The sequence below is a fragment of the Sphaeramia orbicularis genome, chromosome 17 (assembly GCF_902148855.1).
Source record: "Sphaeramia orbicularis chromosome 17, fSphaOr1.1, whole genome shotgun sequence".
Classification (NCBI taxonomy): domain Eukaryota; kingdom Metazoa; phylum Chordata; class Actinopteri; order Kurtiformes; family Apogonidae; genus Sphaeramia; species Sphaeramia orbicularis.
Window position 1 is genome coordinate 15,962,668 of NC_043973.1, and position 22,248 is coordinate 15,984,915.

At 38.2% G+C, this 22,248-nt stretch overlaps 1 protein-coding gene across 3 annotated transcripts in view; it reads left to right on the forward strand.

The window, feature by feature from the left end:
• Nucleotides 1–22,248, forward strand: part of st3gal3b (ST3 beta-galactoside alpha-2,3-sialyltransferase 3b) — a 59,932-nt gene that overhangs the window by 22,511 nt on the left and 15,173 nt on the right. For all 3 annotated transcript variants that reach the window (XM_030160474.1, XM_030160472.1, XM_030160473.1), the window contains 4 exons: nt 2,143–2,237; nt 7,007–7,070; nt 7,152–7,247; nt 8,413–8,599. In XM_030160474.1, coding sequence (XP_030016334.1) covers nt 2,143–2,237; nt 7,007–7,070; nt 7,152–7,247; nt 8,413–8,599 — 442 coding nt within the window. The remainder of the gene's footprint in view (nt 1–2,142; nt 2,238–7,006; nt 7,071–7,151; nt 7,248–8,412; nt 8,600–22,248) is intronic.

Sequence of the window (22,248 nt, forward strand, 5' to 3'; positions counted from 1 at the left end):
GATTTATTATGTGTTGTATGCAAGTGATATTACTGTTACTGTTTGCTTGTTTGTCAGAACTCTTTGTTTTGTCTAGTCTTTATGTTTACAAGAGGAAAACAAATCAGTTTGAGTGTTAGCGTTAGCATGTTGTATAAATAGGTGTGGCCCATGGTTCAGCTGTCAGAAAAAACCTACTTAACCTCTAACCGTGAGGTCCTGTGATTCTCCCTCTAATCATCTCCTGCTTCCTCCGTGTTTGTCTTCTCTGAAGCCCCTGCCCTGCAGAATCCAATTTATTTTCCCCACCTTCCCTCCCCTGTGCTTTACCCAAAACTGTTTGTATTGAAGCCCTAAATCAAGTGCTGGCGGTGAACTTGAAGCAGCACGGTTATGAAAATATTGCCCGTGAGAGATGGACTTAGCAAAGGAAATGAGTACAATGCACCCCCAACCTGTTGGGAAACCTCACGTTTTATTTAACAACAAGCAGTCCCCTGTCTCTTTGCTTTGTCAGGATGTCAGTGACTGACTGTTGGTCAGGGCTCAGGACCCTGCACTAGTCCTGTGTTATTTATAGGCAGTTATGGCCTCAGAAGTCCTGGGTTTAATGAATCTCCATTTGTTTTGGCAGGACAGAAGTCTCGGAGCGTCTGTGCCCGTTAGATGATGCGAGGAGGGGAGAGGCATTCATAACTGCTTCTAGTTTTGGCTCTCACCATCTTTATCTGCTCTAAAGCTTTAAAGCTGTAGGAGGATAATGAGGGTATCACAGACCGATTAGGGTGTTTGGAAAGGAGACAAGGTTGAAGCTAACCGGAAGGTCTCACAATAACGTCAGCCATGTTTGGTCATTGTACTGCACAGCTCCACATACTTCTTGTGAACTCATGGCAATGTTATGGTAACAAGCTATCCAAGATTCCTGTTGAGAAATAATGGAGTATGATTGTTCTTGTGTGTCCTCTTGTGATTCTACAGTTTAAAATGCCTTTGGGAGTTAGTGTAGTCTGTCTGCTATGGAAGTCGTAATTTATGGTTGGTGAGAAAGAACAGCCATTTGTGTTTGTGTATAAGCATGGGGTGGCCAATCATCAACCCCTCAAGAGATTTAATGTTATGTTGCTGGTGGCCTGGTCCTAGCTAATGAGATGATATAATTTCTGTAGCTGTCTCCCAATATGAACAAAATAATACACATCAGTTCAATACATTAGTCTACGGCGCCTTCCATTACTTTTCAGATATGTTTCTATGGAATGGTTGCACAGGTCTGACAACAAAACATTGACAGAACAGTTATAGAGTTTCTGTTCCTGTTAACATCAGATGTGAGACAGACAGAGCTGGTCTCTCTCTCTCTCTCTCTCTCTCTCTCTCTCTCTCTGTCTCTCTGTCTCTCTCTCTCTCTCTCTCTCTCTCTCTCTCTCTCTCTCTCTCACTCTCTCGCTCTCTCTCGTGTTCTGCCAGCTTGCCAGCAGGTCATAAAAACACCCATCCATCCTGAAGCCACGTTTGCAGAGGTGGCACGTAGCCCGGCACTTGGGTCGCAGGAGTGACTAAGAGGAAATGGCTTCTTTTGATTTTAGAGCTGTAATTAATCAATGAGGGACACACACAGAGACACATATTTTGGACCACAGGATAAGGAAGAGGCGATGCTGGAAGTAGCAGTTCATGGGCCATTAGAAACATTGGTCATATTTGTGCTTTTGAATCCAAAACTAATTTTTTTTTTTTCCTTTGTTGTCGAATTAGTTCAGTCAGTGGTAAAAAAGACAACATTATCTTAGATATTATGAATCCCTGTGCATCTTCCATTTTGTTGCACTGTCTGTCTACTTCACTGGAACAACAAAGCCGTTTCCTCCCTTCTATGTAACTCAGTCCTGCCCCAGATAATTTGAGGAAAAGCATTCTGCTTGCATGTTCTCCCTGCACTTTTCTCCAAACTGTGTCTGCTATAGTTTAGTTGTGTGTAGTAGTTTTGTTGATAATGTCTTTCCTCGTCTCTGTCTCTATTACAGACAGAATAAAAATTATTTCATAGGTTGATATTTAATCACCATGGGTTTACAAAGAGGATTCCTCATTATAAAATAATGTAGAATTTTTTACTCTTAAAATTCTGCCATCTGACTTTGTGTTCTTTCTTTCTTTCAGGTTCATGAAACCAGCTCCTATGTTTCTTGATCGGAACTTCAAACGCCTAGCAAAAGTCAGCAATTACTTACCTCCATTTGGATTTAAAACACAAGGTAAAACGGTTTTGCCTTAACAATTGTCAGATTCTGTTTATTTAAGGCTTAGAAAGAACATACTTCAGCTGACACCCAGCTTGTGCTGAGTTCTTTGAGGTTAAAAGTAGCTGCATCTTACAGCAGTTTATTCTTTTTCAATTTCATGAAAATAAGACCAGTATACTCCTGTACATGACCCAACCATTGTGTCAATGCTGTGGTCTTAAACTGTGTTTTAAAAGCAGTAAAACTGCTCAATATTGTAAGAAACTGACAAAACATTTTAGGCTGCTGAGCATCTTATCTGTATCAAAAATTGGTAGTTTAATTTAGAACAAGTTTTCACTGTATTGTCCTGATGTAGACAATACCTCTGCTCTGTAACTTTGTGACTTCATTTTCTGTGGTTGGATAAAAATACCAACAATAGTGACACTCTGCATTGGGTCTCACGCGGCCTTATTCTGGATTAAGATCCCATTAAGATAGGTTATCCTTCAGTGTATGTTCAGTCAACGTTGGCTTCTGCCAGACTGATCTTATCCTCAAAGAATCAAGTAAACATAGCTGGTGTCATATTACAGCAACGGCATATGAAATGGAAGCTAATTCATGACAAATTGGACATTTGAGTGTAAATGTTAATTATCACAATCCCACACCACCTGTGTCACCCCTTCTGTTCTCTTATTGTTTGACTATAGATGGATTCTAGCAGTAGTTTTTGGCTGTCATCCCTTAAAAAACTCAGTTTGTGCAGTGTACTTTATCTTTTATAAGTTCCTGTTTAGTGCTGTGAAGTGTGTGTATTACCTTTATGATAAATATCAAAACACTATGTTATCGACCAAAATAGTCTGTTAGTTTGGAAAAAGTGTTATTAATTTGTATGATTCCGTATACCACAGCCTTAGTAGATAATAAATACATTAGATTATAATAGTCTTATTTTATTATGCACATGTAAACCCTTCTGTGCATTAATTGTTTTATCGCATGTTCCAGGACTTCAACTTTCACGTACACTGTGTGTACTTGTTTCATTAACACATTCCATCACATTTAATGTAAAAGGCGTACACAATGCCATGGGAAAAGAAGAGATAACATGTTCTGTTACATATTTTCCGATACTTAAAAGCAGAAGGTACTGTGAATGTTACCATTGTGCTCTGGCAAGTTCTCCGCTGTCATATGAACACAGACACACACCATCCCAGTCTCTTTCAAAAGAGCACTCCCTGTGTGATTGTTACACCTGGTTTCTGTTTTCTCCACGGCTATCGCGGTCCACGGGGTTTCCCTTTTAGTGGTACTCATGTGGAGAGATGATACGTGTGGAAGTTGAATAGAACACCACAAAGGATTCCAAATTGGGAACATGAAGTGATGGTGGTGGACGGGAGATTTATTTTTACTTTTTATTCTGCACCTAGGTATCTCAGGCACACATCAACTGTAGTCTATAAACAGCAAAGGTGTGTTTATTTGATCTTAGGGGGGAAAAAAAAAACTGCACGTATCTGGGCTGCGGAATTCCCCACAATGACATATTCTCGACCATAATTATATGCCATTAATGTTATTCTGTGATTAATTTTATTTTAATATTACTCTATGTATACACATTAATTTCTGCAGTTATAATTTATAGTTTCTGGCAACCTTCTGTTTTTCTTTCTGCAAGTATCATCTACAATAATAAGCATTTAGTATCACTAACATTAGTGATTGTTTCAGAGCCAAGATAAAAAGATTTATTCATTTTCATAACACTGCAGTTTAAACATCTGACACTTTTATAAACACTGCACAAATGGATTAAAAAAGTCTAATGCCACACCAATCATCGACTTTGGTCATGTTAGTTTGTATGTATGACCAGAGTGTGTTTACCAGGGCTATGGCTCATGACTGTGCTTTTCAAGCCATGTGAACATTAGTGGTGTCTTTGTAACATGAGACCAGAACAGGTGCATGAGTATACATTCAGTGACACAGCAGCAAGAAAAAAAAAGACTTATGAACATTGTATTCCTTTTACTATATAATATAAAATACATATTAACAACTTAATGGCACTCCAGAATACACAAGTCTTCACTGTGTAATCATCTACTAAATGCCATCCAAGAAATCCTTTTCTCGTTATGCCATTCCTTAGATTGTTTACGTTACACTGTTCCCAGCAGCGTGTCGGTTTTAATCTCTTCAGCCACCCCTTTGCCCTTCCGTTGTGTTGCCAGTAAAGGTTTTTGTCATTTCTTGAGAAGCATTGGGCTAATGTCTGAACCTACAACCATCCATCTTTGGGTTTCACCACAAGACATACTTCACTGAAATGTTTACCTCGAGTACTTATAACTATTAGCTTCCATGTCGTCCTCTGGAAGAGAGTCGTGCCCATCGTGATTATTCACTTTTCACCCGCTTGGATCCAGGTGTGGTCCTCAGCCTTGTGTTTATGCTGCTCTGGGTGATGCTTGACGCCAGACATCGACACCACATCCAAACAAAGGGCTGTTGCTCTGCCTGCCTCTCCTCAGCAGGTTAATCATTAGGATCGTTAACCAGGGTGAATGGGGCTGTCGCACAAACTGCTTTGAGGCCCCAGTCTAAACTCTCTTTCTCAATCTCCACTCTCACTTTTGCAGTTTCACTTGGCCACTGTGTAGACAGTACTACGTGAATATATCGCGCTGTTTTTTTTTTTTTTTATATATATATATATATATTTGAGTGGGTTTTTTTGTGATATAGGTCTGTTTAATATAGACAAATCTAATTTCCTATTAGAAGTAACTACATATCCAGTTAAAAATACACAGCATATTGTAGCACATTTGTTGTTTATTTCTAAAGGTCACATGGAAAGGGCCGTTTATTTACTTTATTTAGCATTTTTGACATTTCCCATATTTGATCATTTCTCTCCTCATTAACCTTTGTGCAATAATTAAACTATGCATATAACAAAATATAGAACAGTTGTGAATAAAATGTTAAAATTTAAATGGAACACTTGACTGTACTTGCATACAACAAATACAGGATGGTCAAAAATACCAACATGTAAAACCGTTTACCAGTAGAACTGAAATGTAGCAGCAAAAGAAAATTAATATGAACCAAATAGAAATATTGTTATATTACAATTTAATGAGACTTTAACCCATAAAGACCCAGTGCTACTTTTGTGGCAGTTCCTAAATTAAGTTTTCTCTCTAATCTGTCTTAAAATATTTATCACCATTTATTGTTATATTATCCTCTGTATTTTACTTTTTTTCAATGAAAATCCGGTATTTTTCCATGTTTAATTCACTGATCATGTAGATGTTCATAAAAGCTCAGATTAAAATTGATTGTCATCATATCAGAAACAAGTGTGACCATCCACTGTTATTTATCAAACTCCGTGGGTTTTACAGGTGAATCAGTGTTGTAGAAGATGACTGTGTTTCCACATTCATTACAGAGCCTCTGAATGTCCAAATGGGTCTTATGTGATGATCATGAAAAGATGACAAAGTGCATTTTACACAAATTATTTACATGTATTGATAGGATTAGTGGATCAACAGGTATTGAACTGTTTATATCAGTAGATGGTTTTGGTTGCTGGTGGCTGTTTGGGTCTTTACGGGTTAAACTCTGTCTGAATCTGTGTCTTTGAAAGAACACAAAGCACTGTCTAAATGGCAGAAAGTGTTGCAGTAATAAGCAAGAACAAAATAAAAACAGAACAATATGAAATAGTTGCTATTTTCTGTCATCACATTACATACAATATAATGTAGGATGCAAATAAAGGAAAGAAACTGCTGTTATATTACCATATACATAGCTTTGAATGGAATGTATCAAAGGTTATACAGAAATCCGTGCATTTTTAATCCTGTGAAGGGGTGTATTACAAAGCACGAGAGGTCTAAAATATCTGAAGATGATCTATGTAATATCTAATACTGAAAGCATGACTCCAGTAGAATGTCCTGTAGAGCATGGCAGGAATGTTCGCTATGACTAAACATCCCTGTTTCTCACCCTGCGATCGGAGGGGCGCTAGCCACGCTGCGAGACAAGCTCAACATCGCCCACTTAACCAGGAGAATGTGCTTGTTTAAAAAGAGCATTCCTCTCTGAGTGCTTTTATGGGAGAGTTTCTTCATACACATGCATACCATCCTGAACCATGTGTGTCTGTTTCTCCCAGATTCACTCCACTCAACAGCTTTTTTTTCTCTCCATAATCGTATCATTCTTTTTTCTGAGCGCTGATCAGTCCCCCCTTATCTGTAAATGAATAAATTAAGAGGGGTTTTCTCTCCTCCTAGGACCACCTAGATTGTTGTAACACTAATGGTATGTTGAAATTCTTGTCAGATTGTTAATCTTTCAGATGAGCACAAAATTGGTTCTTTTCAGCACTCTCATTTTCATTGTAAAGGTTTATTTTATTTCCCCCTTATAAGCTATGTTGTTGCATAAGGAGTGACAGCTGAAGATGGAGAACACTAAGGATAACGGTACATTCTCTAGTGCCAAATTATGATATAAAGTTTCTTAGGAGAAGAGAGACACACTCTCTCATCAACTGCCAAAAAAAGAACTAACCTGCTGATGTATTTATACACAAACTGTTCCGGGCAATAAAATACTCCACCAAGTATTTACATGAAGCTTATGTAAGACTTACTTTTCAGAATGCTCTCTTCAATTCACTGCGGTGACAGCGCATCCTGAACTTATTTTATTTTTGACATTATTTCTATTTTCTTCCGCAGAGAGAATCATAGACAGCATTTTAACTGCCACAAAAAACTATGGACTTGGAGAGGAACTAGACAGGTAATTTCAGCTGCTTAAATATATGGTAACATGCATCTATTGTTTTTGGATACTGCTAACTCTAACTTTTCTACCTGACAGTTTAAGCTGTAAAAGGTGCATCATCGTGGGCAATGGAGGTATTTTGGCCAACAAGTCCCTGGGCTCCCGTATAGATGAATACGATGTTGTAGTGAGGTGAGACATCTCTTTATTTTCTGTAAATCATCTTGCAAAAGAACATGGTCGTGTATACACAATAACACAAGTATAAATAGCGCTGTTCAATTCAGTTTTTGGTTGTATATGTAAACATTTTGTTAAAGCAGTGGTTCCCAACCTATTTTGGCTCGTGACCCCATTTTAACATCACAAATTTCTGGTGACCCCAGATATTTAAAACTGAGACTTTTTTTTTTTTTTTTTTTTGTTAAAATTAATTTGTTTTTGATCTTGTAATAGTTTGTTTTACTATGTTGCAAATAAATGTTAATTTTAGATGACATTTAGGCTATATAATGTATATAATGCACCTTTTTGGTGTCTGCTAGTCAGTTTCTCTTGGAGATGTCTTAGCTGTGCCAGGCCGGCGAAGAAATCTTTCCATTCTCTGTTTGGTCCAGTTTTCTGACTGCGACTGTGTCTGGGCAGGTTGAAGCGTAGTCACATGATCGAGTCAATCAAGATATGCCCTCACAGATATTATGTCCTGCATTTTATTTGAACTTGATTTTTATTAGGAATAGTGTGTGGTGTTTTAATTATAATGAAATTGAATCATTACAAAAAAAGTTTATTTGTAATTTTTTTAATTTATCAATTACTAGAAATTTCAGGCAACTCCATTTGAATTTCAGGTGACCCCAGGTTTGAAAAACACTGTTAAAGCTATGTATATGACATTGTAGTACATGTTCATACCTGCTTTTTAATGTATCTTAGGAAATCTGAATATAGATTGTAAGACCAGAAAGTGAAAGTTATAGATGCTTTACTAATTCCTCCAGCTAATTTTCCTTTTCCCTACCTTCAAAAACTTTAATTTGAGGGGGCAGGATGTTTATTCAGCCCCCCCCCCCCCCCCCCCCCCCCCCCCAGATCAGCCCGATCTTGTGACTAAATCCAATCCGATCTTCCAAAAAATGCCAGCTCGGCAGCTGATACCAATCTTCAGGTTGGATTGGGACATCCCTAGTACAGATAAAGATGTACTTAATATGGTTTGAGTGATCTGATTACAGTGCGTCTTAGTGGCTGTTTACTGTTGCATTTAGCATGTTCCATTTTTAAGCCAAGTGCCCAGGATTCATTTTAAAACCATGTAAAGCAATAGAAAATACTTAAATTTTGACTTGTTTTCCAGGTTGAATGAAGCACCAGTAAGTGGGTATGGCAGAGATGTTGGGACCAAAACCACCATTAGAATTACCTATCCAGAAGGAGCAATCCAGAAGCCAGAAAACTATGAGAAAGACTCGCTTTTTGTTTTTTCTGCTTTCAAACCACTGGATTTCAAGTGGCTCAGACAGATGGTCTTCAAAGAGAAACTGGTAAGGATATTTTGAAATCAGACTTACTGAGATTTCAGAGTTTCTGCACGTCCTTGAAACGTCTAAAATCCAATTATCTGAAATTCAGGCTGTGAAAAGTCAATATATTAAAATAAAAATACTGTTGAGCTGTTTCAAAAGCTCACATTCTCCAAACGAGGAAAGAATGGGACATCTGACACTGTGCTATTTGAATTGACAGATTTCTTTAAGACAGACGTTAAGCCTGTAGAGAACCCTGGATTGGCATTAAGGAAAATGTACTCTACAGTTTAATGACCATATTAAGGATAATGTTGGCTGGTTTGGTTCACTAGGTCAGTCAATGTTGATCATTTCAACCCAACAAGATTAAGAAAGATTAGCGAACAAGCTTCATCTGAAAGATTTTGAATAGCAAACATTTCTTAAGTGATTTAAATGACTGACCAAATCTAAGTCAGCCACACACCAGCTCTCGTCACAAAATTTACTGAGAGTTCTTTCACCTTTTTCAGATGTATTGAATGAACAGTTACGTTTCGCACAATAGCTTTTGTATTAAAGGTTTTTATAGTCTATGTCTTTGCAATCCCTTGAATCGCCCTACAGTCCAGAAAAAAATCTACTTCTGCTTGTCTAAATGTGTTATGTTTTTAGCAGTACAGTGCATAGCAGACCTGATCACATTCTGTACATTCCTTCCTGTAGAAATGTAAGCCATTTCTTTAAAGGGGTTAAGACAGTATGAATGTCTGGTGTATAATGTAATGGGGATGTTTTAGATAGTTGAAATGCTTAATATGAACAGGACGGCTGAGAGAAACCAAAGATGAGCACACCAACCGTTTGGGCTTCTTTCTCTGAGGTTACTATTGTGCCATTTTGCCATTGTCTAATGAACTGGTTTAAGTTTTACCTCCATGTCTGTCTCAAACTGTTCCCTAGGATGTTGGCTGTAGTAGTAATTAAGCAATTTCTCTCACTCTCTGACGGTCCTTTACAATGTCTTGATTAGTGCAGTTAAGTGGCTCTTAATCACTAGACTCTGACTGACAGACCTGGCTTTTCCTTATCACCTTAAGTAATGGTTCCTATCCTCTGTAGTCATTGTCAGTAAAAAGCTCTTATAAGCGCTTCCATTATGTTTTCCATTTTGTTCTTAATGAATAGTGTTGAGTATCTCAGATTGAGCTCATTCATCCTCAGGACAATGGATATGCTTATTAAGGGTTCCTCTTGGAGCTCTTTTAGATGACGTTAGCTACATTTAAAGGACCCTAACATTGATTTAGAAGTTTTTGATGCAGCACCTCATAAATGAATATCCTTTCTGATCATTTTTTGTATTTTTTTACCAGATGGGGAACTAGTAATTTTCAACCCCTTTTTTTTTTTTTTTTTTTTTTTAAAAAGGTGAATGTTTCTTATAATTTTAGGTAGTGGTGTGAATGATATGCGGGTTATAGTCAAGGGTCAAAGCAAGTATTAGGCACAGTCCTCGATATGTTCTTCATAGAGTAGCAGATTCTCATTCTTAGTAAGGTCTGGTTGGGCAACGCAGGATTGGGAAACACAATTTATTTTCCATCCCAGCTGTGTGACTTTCAGGGACCAGCTGCCGGCTGGAATTTTTACAAGGTGACATTTATGATAATACAAGACTGAGCTAAGAAGGGCAAAAAACAAATAGGAAAGGACAATAGTGTTTCAACAAGGGATGGAAAGGTCATAAAATGGCAAATTGAGACTAAGCAATAGTGTGAAGTTGGATTAAGCCTTGAGGAGGAATAGTGAAGAGATAGATGGAAAGGATAAAGTGAAATAGGGTAAAGGGATAATAGCTGGGGAAAAGAAAATGAGCAGTGGAAGGTAACAGTGAAGTAAAATGAAGGAAAATAGCTGGGCTGGTTGGCTGATGGCCCCTTCAGCCTTTGATAGGGCCCAGATTTTTCTGGTGTGTCAGAAGGAGAGGACAGTGGAAATGGCTGCCTGGGATAATTGATCTGGCCTCTGGCGTCCGACTCAGTGTTCTTTGATCTGCTGAGGAAGGAAGAATGTTTCTCATGAGCTAAAAATCAGGGGACAAAAAAAATCCTCATGCCCTTTGTTTCGAGTCTTGATGATAGTATGGTAGAAGAGAACCGACAGATGTGTAGGGACTTATGTTTGTGCTCAGTGTGTCATATGTCTTCAGTATTTGATTGGCTGTAATACACATGTTGTGTTTTTTAAGCCATATCATCCGCTAGGATAGAACATTACATCCATATCATCCACTAGGATAGAACATTACATCCATATCATTTACTAGGAGTAGATGATATGGATGTAATGTTTTATCACAGTGTGTGAATTTATCTCATAGTAGCAACACAGTGCACTATGAAATGATCTAGAGTAACCATAATGTACTTATTAAATAAAAAAACATCTGCCTCACACCAGACAACACAGACTCAAAATACTGAAGCACAAATGGAAGCATTACGGCTCCATCTAAAACAAAGTAATACCAGACTCAAGTGTAGTATTAAGAATACAGTGTCCTCAAACTGTTCTAGAAAAGGCTTTTTAAAAGCCTTGAGATTACAGTTAAGCAAAAACCTTAAAATCAATCCTAAAACATATGGACAGGCAGTGTGCAGTCATTACAATAATAAGCTGTGTTTTCTGGAGGTCCTTATTTATATATTTGCTACATATTTAATGAAGATTGCACCAAAGTTACAAGTTACTGACATGCGATTTGACATTTACTGACAAGGAACTACAAAAAGACTTTGTTAGAGTGTAGATTGTCTGGACTGATAGAGTATGTATGTGTTAATAGAGATTAATATGAAAAATTGAACATCTGTGAGGCAATTAGAGGAGGCATGAGAAAATGAGAACAGAAGAGAACAGGTTTGGCCACATTATTGACCCCTGAGGGACTCCAAAAATGGTAAAGGAACTGAGGAGAGATATGTTTACCAATGGACACAAATATTTTCAGGTGGTCAGGTAAGAATAAAACCACACAAGAGCCATCCCATATACCAACCTGGTGCTGAAGCTTCTTTGTCAACACTTAAGTCTTGTAGCACAAGGACTTAATATTCACTAATATCATTCATTCTTAAAAAGATCATTCATTAGTCTAAGATGCACTGTATCTATATAGTGGTTTTCTCTGCTATCAGTGTCGGTGACCATTTCAAATGTTGTCCATCTGCCTGAATCGCATTACGTTGTGAAGCAGTGCATTTTTTTGTGATCCCATGATCCTGTAAAAATGTATCCCCACACACAACCTGCCATATAGAGACACTAAGGAAAAGCTTCCAAGATGCAAATGGTGTCACTAATCTCCACTGGTGGACAAGGGTTAGCCCTGCTAGTAAGTGCATGGTTGGTAATGTCTGTGAAACCTAGTTGGATTTAAGCCTCTTTTGTTGTTAGAGGGAAATTCAGGAATAGGGATCTTTAAAGCTAAAAAAAAACACGTGTTGCCTGGGTGATGGTATCTGTTTACTGTGGAAAGTGGATTTTAAGTCTTAGCAACAACATGAAAAGAACTGAAGTCCTGTTAAAAGACTGTTATGCTGCTTTATTGTATGAGACTCACACCTAGCATAGACTAATGCAGTGGAAACATAAACAGTAAAAAGGCATTTATATATGCACGTACTGTACATGAGCCTTCTGTACACTCAGAAACCTAAACAAGGAATCCAAATAGCAGCAAGCATCCCTCATCTATTACAGTTGTAAATTGCACGTTTTGAGGTTTTGCATCTGCAGTGCTGTAGGGGATTTCCTTGTGTAGCCTGCACACTTGCAGCTGGGAGAGATGCGAAATGTTTTCTTCCTCCTTCTGCATTTATGAAAGCAAGTGTTCCTCTGTCGTTCTTTAAAAGGCTACACAGTTTTTATTCAACCACAAGTGACTCATGTAGGCTGTGGTCAATGTTCTTGAACTCTTTGCTGGTGTGGCTTTTGAAATGCCTACAGCGCAGTTGGATGCTCGAACAGACAACGAATTAGCGATGCAATTTCCCAATCTTGTTATTTAGACTTTTTGCACAATCACAAACAGACACACACACGCATTCAGAGTCATAAACTTCAAGGCCAAGTTCCGACCATGTCCAGGTTTCCTAATCAGCCTTGGTTTTGATCAGACCGTTCTCTTACTGAATGTGTTTTACATCTTTATATCTGTGAAGACCTCCACTATATACAGTGTAACATCACAGGGTCTCCCACTTCCTTAATCCCTCATTACCGCAGGTCTGGGTGATTACAACTCGACTTTGTCACACTGCTTAGAAGCTTGGCCCCACATGTGCAGCAGCCTGGTTGATTGGCCAGTTACATGCTGTTTACAAATGTGCTCAAACATGATTTCCACAATTGTAGATGTTCTGCTTTTCCCCTTGTGTCTATCTCATTTCGATTTTCCCCTCATGCGCAGCGCTCACTCATGCTTCATGCACACACAGCCACATTTGTTTGTATATGTGGGGATATTTTCAAACACAGCCAGTGAAGGATATACAGCCGGTGGTAAACATGGGGTTCGTAGGTGGAGTGTCGGTGTTCTATCTCTCCTGTTTGTTTACAGGAGCGCTCCCTGCTCTCCACAGGCCACAGAGATAAATGATGGATGGAGACAGTTTTAAGAAGAGAGCACTTCTCCTTTAATAGAAATACAGGCAGGACTTTCTACTCACAAGTATTATAATATTGAAGCCAATATTTAAAAAAAAACATTGCATGTTTTGCACAGTTAAGCAAACTGAGTTTTCAGGGAATAGCCATTGTAGATGAAATATTGCACAGCGCTGACAATGACTTCCAAGTTAGCTAGTTTATCATAATCTATATCTCGATTATAGCTGCATTATCTCAGTTCCAAACACTACTCTAATCTTGTTATTGAATGTGCAGTATATAGAGTAGAAATAGCTGCTATATTGCTCTTTTTTAAGCACAGACATCTGTGCAGAAGTGGCATGCATACATGCGTTCATAAACATTTACATACTTGGATTTTGAACATGAACCAAGTGACTAACATGGTGTCCGGATGTCACTGATTACCATGAGTGTTGTGTTTCAGAAGTGAGTCACCTATGTATCCTACTGTGATTAACACTGACCTGTACACTCGGTTCCTTTAGTATGGTTTGATGAAGTGGAGATCAAAACAAGCCACTTAAAAGTTCTGAATCATTATATATAAAACCTTAAAGTACTGATTTCAGCCTCTGCTTAGATAAGACTCTCCACGCCAGTAGCTGAAATCAACCATAAACTTGTGATTGTCTTCGAGGGAATAGAGATTTGAGAAGGAGCTTATCACTTTCTATTATTGATGCTGGCATTTTTCCCATTAACAGCTTTTTATCAAGCCAGGTGGTCTTAACCGCTCACAGCAATTTATTGAAGTCCCACTCATGTCAAAGTGGGTGTCAGTGTTTACAACTTAGTGTGTCTCTCTGGGGCGGCACTCTGGATACACTGAGAGTGAAACAGTGATTTGTTGTGTTTGGTAAATGCCAAGGGACAAAATGGGTTCTACACTGTGGCTCAGAAAAGATATCTGCATCAAACTAGAACATGTTCCTACGCACATACATAAAATTTGAATCACTTTAACTCACTCAAACCCACTTCACATCATTCAAAACCAATCACACAGCTCTATAAGTAGTAACAGTATTCTGTCGTTGCTGTTATGAAGCTACCTGCATTTCTTTTGGAGAATTGTTATAGTTTTCTCCATTCATCACTGTCATCAGGATGGACACTGTTTGACATATTGACTTTTGTTGTGGTCCTTCATCTTGGCAAAAGGGTATCTTGACTTCTGTTGGTATTTGGCAATATCAGTCATTTCTTCGTATATTTCATTAAAAGGTAGGGCTGGGTGATAAAACGATAACAATATATATCGCAAAATAACTTTTCCTCGATAGAAATATGGGATATAGCTTTGATAGAATTCATTTGTCCATGTTTTGACAAACATAAGAAAAGCCAATCATGATTAAGTTGCGCCGCACTGAACCAATCATGCTAGAGCCACGTCAAGTTAGGTTGACGCACACAGCACAGGCGTAAGAGCAGCGCAACACACATGCTAATGTTTGGGCTGCAGCGGTAGGTAATGAGTATTCCCTCAGGAGAAAATTTAACTGAGAACTCGGGCGACCGGGTTACTGAAAAGTAAGGTGCGGCATAGAGGCCAGGAGTCGGATGTTCAAAGCGTGTCATTTAATTTTTGGTTTACGCCAGTTGCGGGAGTTACGGCAGTTAAAGAACGCACTCCCACGTCTATATCCCCAGCAGATGGTCTATTTTGTTTATGTTCTCTTTTAAAACTTAAAAGCTTTTGCCTGCTGGTCAGACTTTTAATTTAGTTTTAAATATATGTACCTGTTTTATTGATCTGAAACAGTTGTATAATGGTCTTCAGCACATCTGTCATGTTCAACCTCTGACAGAAAATAAATCATATTTAAATCAAAAATAACCTTCTGATGTCTTCACTACTAGCTTGTGAGTATTGGAAAATTTAAGCTTGACAAAAATAGTGATTTGATTTATATCGTGATACATATCGATATCGTCTGATATGAGAAAAAAAATCACAATATGATTTTTTTCCATATTGCCCAGCCCTAAGCTTCCTATATTTAGGTTAGTTGTTAACCCTTACCTATGTACATTTTGTTTATACAGCTAAAAAGGCAAACAGTTGTCAACTAAAAATATATTATCAAATCCTCTAGTCTCTTCATCGTGGTATCCTTTCTGCAGCGTCACAACATATTTTCCACTCATAGTTGCATTAATTTTTCACCATGATCTTGAATTGACGATGGGAGAATCAGATTACTGGATTAAGTCTTCACCAGCTGATCCCAAACATTCCCAATGGGGTTCAGGTCTGGACTCTGTGGTGACCATTCATGTATGAATATAATATCACATGCTTCCTAAACCACTTTTTGACAATTTTGATGAACCTAATGATTCCTGACATTGGCCACTCGTTATGCTCTCTTGAAAATTGATGGTTTAAAATGTAAAAAGCTACTCACTGCATCAGTTAGGATTAAAGAACTTGTTTCAGCTGAAACATATTAATTTGCTTTGTTAAATCCAGGGAACTTTTTTTAGACAGCCATTGTATAACCGGAGCTATTTTGGAATGGTTACTTACAGCACAAAAGAGGAGTAATGTTTAAACTGTGTCACACTCATACATATCAAAACATTTGCACCGACATTAAAAACCTGTGGACATCTGCTACTACCTGAGAGATATATGAGGGAAATAATTTTTTCAAAAGCCAGACCATCAAGCACAATCAATTATAGCACTGGTATTAATAAAATCACATCAATTCCCATTCTTGGTTCTAAATATCACCTGTTATTCCCTAGTGGAAGTGTTGAGGGACACAGTTTTGTAAAGCATCTTCACTGTTTTACATTTGCCGTCATGGGAGGGTGAAGACAAGGGTTTCACACACTGGATAACCTCAAAGAGACCAGGAAAGAGAAACCACCCTGACCTTAATGGGAGCAGAGGTCGTGGTATGTGTCAGGAAAAGCAGAGCCAAATTGGTAAGTGCTTCAAATTCCTTCCCAAAACCAAAGGGAATAAAATAACCAAAGCTGTCCGGAGTTCCACTACTAATGATCTTAGAAACTAAAATCTGTGTGCACCTCACCATTTACCACCTATTTTGGAAACTCGCTCTTCTTTCAAACATCCTTTCTGAAATGGTTCCTCTTCAGTGGAGCACTTATGCGGTGAGACGCTGCAGCTTGTAAACTCAAAGGTCCAACATGTACACACTGCTAATGACCTCCAGGCAACCTTAATTGTGATTGTTAGCAGTTCAGGGCTGCCGTTCGTGTTTCTATATCGCTTTAAGTCTTCCTTCCGGAATCCAGTCGTCCTGGTTTGCAGTAGTCCACTCCATAAACATCAAACACAACCACATCCTTCCAGGGGTTTACAGGATTCAAGAAACCAGTTGATAGAATATCTAAGAGCAGGTTGAAACCTTAAAATCAGCCATTTACTATATGCATCTGATGACAGGATAATGTGCATTCTCCTCTTGTGGCCGACAGAAAGCTGAGATTTATTTGTATTTGTTTACACTGAAGAGCTTATAGCCACCTGTAGGAGCATTGCAGATGTGAAACCTCTTGTTCTCCCTCTTCTTCTCTCATTACAGTCCTGTTCAGTGCCCTACTTTTACACACTTTTTTACTCTCTCCCCCTGGAGCTATAAACCCAGCTTTTCCCTTCATTCAGTACAGAAAACTTTTCAGTTTAAAGGTGAGTTGGGTTTCATAGGCTTGTGCTTCAACCCACATTGGAACCAAAGTTGGATAAGAACAGCTTCTAAACCAAGCTGTTGCTTTTTTGGGCATTTTACAAATGTAAAGTGAAGGGCGCTGAGATGTGGTGAACTAGAACAGAGTCTCATCAGCCTAATTTGAGATGTCACTCATGAAGAACCGAATTTGGTTATTTAGCATTTTGCTGAATGTTGAAGATTTTCCATTTTAGTGCTTCTTTTATCATTGAAAACCTTAAGCTTTTCACTTCACATCACTTTTTCCATCCGTTTGATCCATGTCTTCTGTTGGCTTTACAGGGTCCTGCTCTAATCCTCTTCTTTCAGCTCTTCTGATGATTTGTCTAGCTGTGGTTTTCCTACAGCTGTGAGATGACAAGACAAATACACTTAGCCTTTTTTTTTTTTTTTTTTTTTTTGCAAAGCTTCTACTGTGTTTGACAACAGCGACATGGAGTGTTTTTATGTTATTGGCTCACTCGGTTACATTGACAATACCCCTTGGAGTTTCATGTTGCATCTGCTGCGCACTAGAGTTTCACACCTGAGATTAAAGTTTAGCCTGTTGTCCTCAGTGTTGGAAACTATTTACTTCGCTGTATTCTTAAAAAACAGACAACCAGCAGCTGTTCAGATGTGAACTACATGTACTCCAAGTGTGATGCAGCTGTCTTGTGGGACTTTTTTGATATTGAATTTTGACAGCTGATAGTCATTTTGTTAACTGTAAAAAAAAAAAAAAAATTATCTAGACTCAAACCAGTGAAATGTAAATTTAATCAGTCATTGATATAAAATAACTACATGACTTTTAATTACCATAATTTCCGGTTTATAAGCTGCTACTTTTTTCCACACTCTGTGAACCCACAGCTCAAAAATGATGCGGCTAATTTATGTTTTCCGGGCTAACAATCAATCCGGCTCTCGTAGAAGGAAATAGAGCTGCTGCGTGTAAGCTTGGCATCAATGAATCCATGGGAAGACATTAGAGACAGGGTAGGTGCGGCTTATAGTCAGTTGCGGCCAATAGTCCATAGAGTACGGTATATACTTAACAAAAACATAAAGCATATTTGACCATTTTGTCCTTTATATTTACCTTTTGTGCAAAATTTCAACTAAGCGTGTAACAACCATGAAATAAGAATGTACAAAACATAAAAATGATTTTCACTGATGAATCACATCCATGGTATGAGCGCCTCATTTTTTTGCAGCCAGCCTTTCTGTTTGGAATTCTCCTGTTCCGTTCTATTCTGTGTCCCATTCACTCGCCTTTTGTTGATTTCCCTTGAAAATATAAAGGTTACAATGAAACAAATTTGATGTTAAAAAAATGAAATAATTGATTGTCATGTCTTTGGGCCTTTCAGGGTCAGATCACTTTTAGTTTTTTGTGACCTATCATTGACAAGCTTCCCTCCTCACTCTAAATCACAGGTGTCAAACCTGTGGCACGGGGGCCAAATCTGGCTCGCCAAAGGGTCAGTAAAATACGACCATAATAACATATAAATAACAACAACTCCACATTTTTCTCTTTGTAAATGTAATATTTTCATGTATTTACACTAAAACAAAGTATAATTTCGCAAAAAATGTGAATATCCTGAACAAATATGAACAACATGAAATGTCTTAAGAGGTTGTTTTTTTTTTTTAACAATATTCTGCCTGTTATTAAATGTTTTGTGTGTTTGTAGATCCACTGTGATCTGTAAGTTCTAATGTACATGTGTAAATGATAACCTGAGGCAGAATATTGTTAAAATTACACTTACTTTTTTCAGTTTGTTCATGTTACTCACATCTTTTGAAAGGATAGTTTGTAGATGTAAACCTTTTCATAATGTAAATTTACTTTTTTCGCTCTATAACATAGAGAAAAGTTTGGAGTTGACATTATTTATATATTATTATGTTATTATTTTACTGGTTCGGCCCACTGCAGATCAAATTTAGCTGAATGTGGCTCCTGAACTATAATGAGTTTGACACCCCTGCTCTAAATGCACTAATTTCTCCCATGCACATCAGCATATTAACAACACAATAAAAAAAAAATTGTTGTTGTTTTTTTTTTTTTTTTAAAGCACAGCCCTTCACAGCACAGCCCTTCACCTCCACTTGTTACAGGACCCCCTCATATAAAGTGTAAGACTTTAGAAGATACAAAGATACAAAAACACAATCAGCATTTACATGTATGTAAACTTATCTCCTTCCATTGCAGTTACTTCTTCCATATATAGGTTGTTTTAACAGGTGCTGTATTGGCGCACACAGCCTGACGCGCACACTTGAATCTAATAATCCCGACCAATTTAACCATAAAGCTGTCGGAGGAGAGGGGAAACAGCCATTTCCTCTCTGACCACAACCCAGCGACAGCCTAACCAGTCGACCCACACACACTTCTGTTCACCTTCTGAGCATGTGTGTGTCGAGGCTGGGTGAGTAAGTGGTTTACTCAACTTCCTGTTCTGTCAGTGTTCAAATTCTGCTGGAGTAGTTGCGTTTCTTTTGATAAACTAAGTCACTTTCACACAGAGGTTAGCGGTCAGTCCACACTGGAAGCCACATCCTGTTCCCCCGAGGCTGTTTGTAAAAGTGAGAATCCTGTTCTGGCTCTGCTGACCTCGATAGTGCAACTTATTGTGTTCTCACTTTTATTTGCAATAATTAAATAAAACTTAATTAATCCCACTAGGAACTAATTATTTGGAATTAAGGATGCAAATTATCAATTAATCCATTAATCATTAGTTGGTTGACCTTATCAATCGAGTAACGATTAATTGATAAGCAGCGATTTTCATGAGAACCTGAATTTCTCTTTCGATAGGGTCTATAAGAATAAAAGCTAAATATAGTTTATATACTTCATGAAAAAAGTATGTCATATTCCTTAATGACTGATTTATTGTACCATTGGATACAGTACAGGCAATGACATTTATGGAGTAGAACTAAATAAATTCTGCAGAGAAATTTAATAAAATAAATGGATCTGAAGAGGGGCAGTTTAGAAGAAATGGGCATTTCTGACTTTGCCTCACTGACATGATGGAGCGAGGTTTCAGTGGCGGCGGCGTTATTCAACTTCAGCGATAAAGCCTAGTTTGGGTGGTTGCGCCCCCTACTGCCCACACCACAAATCCAGCCGTGGAAAAGGGCAATTAACCAAAAATTAATAATTTAATTGAGCAAATTCTTAGCAACAATTAATTGATAGTCGATTAATTGTTTACATCCCTATTTGGAATAGTATATTACATGAAAGGCACAAAAAACAATGCGAAATACGATATAATATTAATCTGTACAATCTGTCAAGAAATAAACAAAAATAATTTATCACGTTTACTATACACATGTGAGGCAGTAATGTCATTTTGTCTCTGTTTGGGTGTTGGGGCTGATATTTTAAAATAGCAGTATAGGACATAGGAGAATACCCCAGACTCTTATTTTGCTAATTTTTATTCCGTTTCAGGATACTTTCTGATAAATTTCATATTTGTATAACTCGGACTGTTTACATGACCATCAAATTCCGTTAACTGGGACTAATTAGATAATTGTAATAATCAGATCTGACAAGTTTACATGCACTTGAGAAATGCCATAATCAAAAACCCTGGTTTAGACGCTCCAGTCCATTATCAGATTTCTTTTGGAGTACCTATGTATGTCATGACGGTAGACTCAAACTTCCTGTTATTGTCTTCCACTCCTGTTTGACTATGTAACTTCCATTTTCTACGATTTTGTGTTTACACAAGTGCAGACGTTAAAAAAAAAAAAAAAAAAGAACAAAATAAATCAGATTAACCTGTATACATGTAGGAAGACATGGAAGTATTGAGGAGAAATCCAGGTGTGTTAATCCGATTTCTCATAATCCGATTACTGCTGTTGTCTGATAAACCATATCAGATTATACTGTTTACATGATCCCTTGAACAGTCTGATAACTGAAGACATCAGATAATGATCGGAGTATTGGTGTGCATGTAAACAGGCTCACTGTCAATCTAACGGTAGTACAGTAATCTTTATCTAATTTTCAAGAAGGGCCCAGTGATACCAAACAGCCCCAAATTTGCAGCCCCATGCCGTGAGAATAAAAGCGTTTTAATGCTCAAAGAGAGTGCCTTGGAGTTTTCTTCCTGTTTGTCATGTACTTTATGAATCCCTTTTTCCAAAGAGCACTTTGAACAAACTCTTTTTTGAGTCCTAGAAGCATTCTTTCCCATGATTTTTTGAGCCCCAAATTGGGGTTGTCCATGACCAATGCTTCGATAAATTTGCTAGAAATACTTTGTAAAAGACTATAGAATGCAGATGCACCAAGCTAATGGAGGCTCCTGTATTGAGGCCTTCTTTAGCTTGTGAGATGAATCTACCTTCAGCAAAACTAAATGTGGCGGGGACTGTGAGGTTCGTTTATCTATTACAAGTCATATTGTCATCACTGATCAAAGTATTGTACAAAGTTGTTGTATGTTGCAGAGTTTCCTGAGCTTGTGCAGGCTATGCCCAGTGTACAGGCTTACAGGAAATAATATTGGAAAAGGGGTCTCGCTCCTGGCCGCACAGTATCTCCACCTCACAGTTTACCCAGTATTCACAGTCAAAGTCCAGATGAAGTCTTCTATCAGTGCCCAGTTCAGAGCACCTGGGTGTATGCTCTGTAGGGAGGGGTGTTATCATTCACTTTCCCTGTTGATCTTTGATGATGATTTAAACACTGAGCGTAAATGTAAGCAGCTGCCCACATTCCTTAACTCATGAGAGTACCCACAGCCCACTCCCTCCTCGCAGCACTGAATCCTTACATACTAATTGCTCTTACATTCTTAAAGCCACCTGTACTTATCCAGTTGTCTGAATATCTTCAAAGAGATCCCCACCCCATGACATTTGTGTCTATGTACTCGTCAGGTCATTGCTGTGTAAAGCGAGGGGTGTGTGTTGTGTGTCGTTAGCTTCTCTCCTTCCGAGAATAAAGGGAAAAAATGCATCACTCTTCTTTATTCAGCATACACAGACACATACACATCCAAACAGCCCCACTAAATAGATTCCTGGCAAACACAAGCTGTGTTGACAAGAGAGATGAGCTGCTGTTCCTGTTGCAGCTTGCCGAAAGCACAGAGCCAGGCCTTCGTTCAAAAAGAGCCGCCACTGTTGTGGCCACAAAGGCAGCAGACTTGTTGCTACTGCCTCTGCCAACACACACACACACACACACACACACACACACACACACACAGTCGTGCGTTGCTGTAT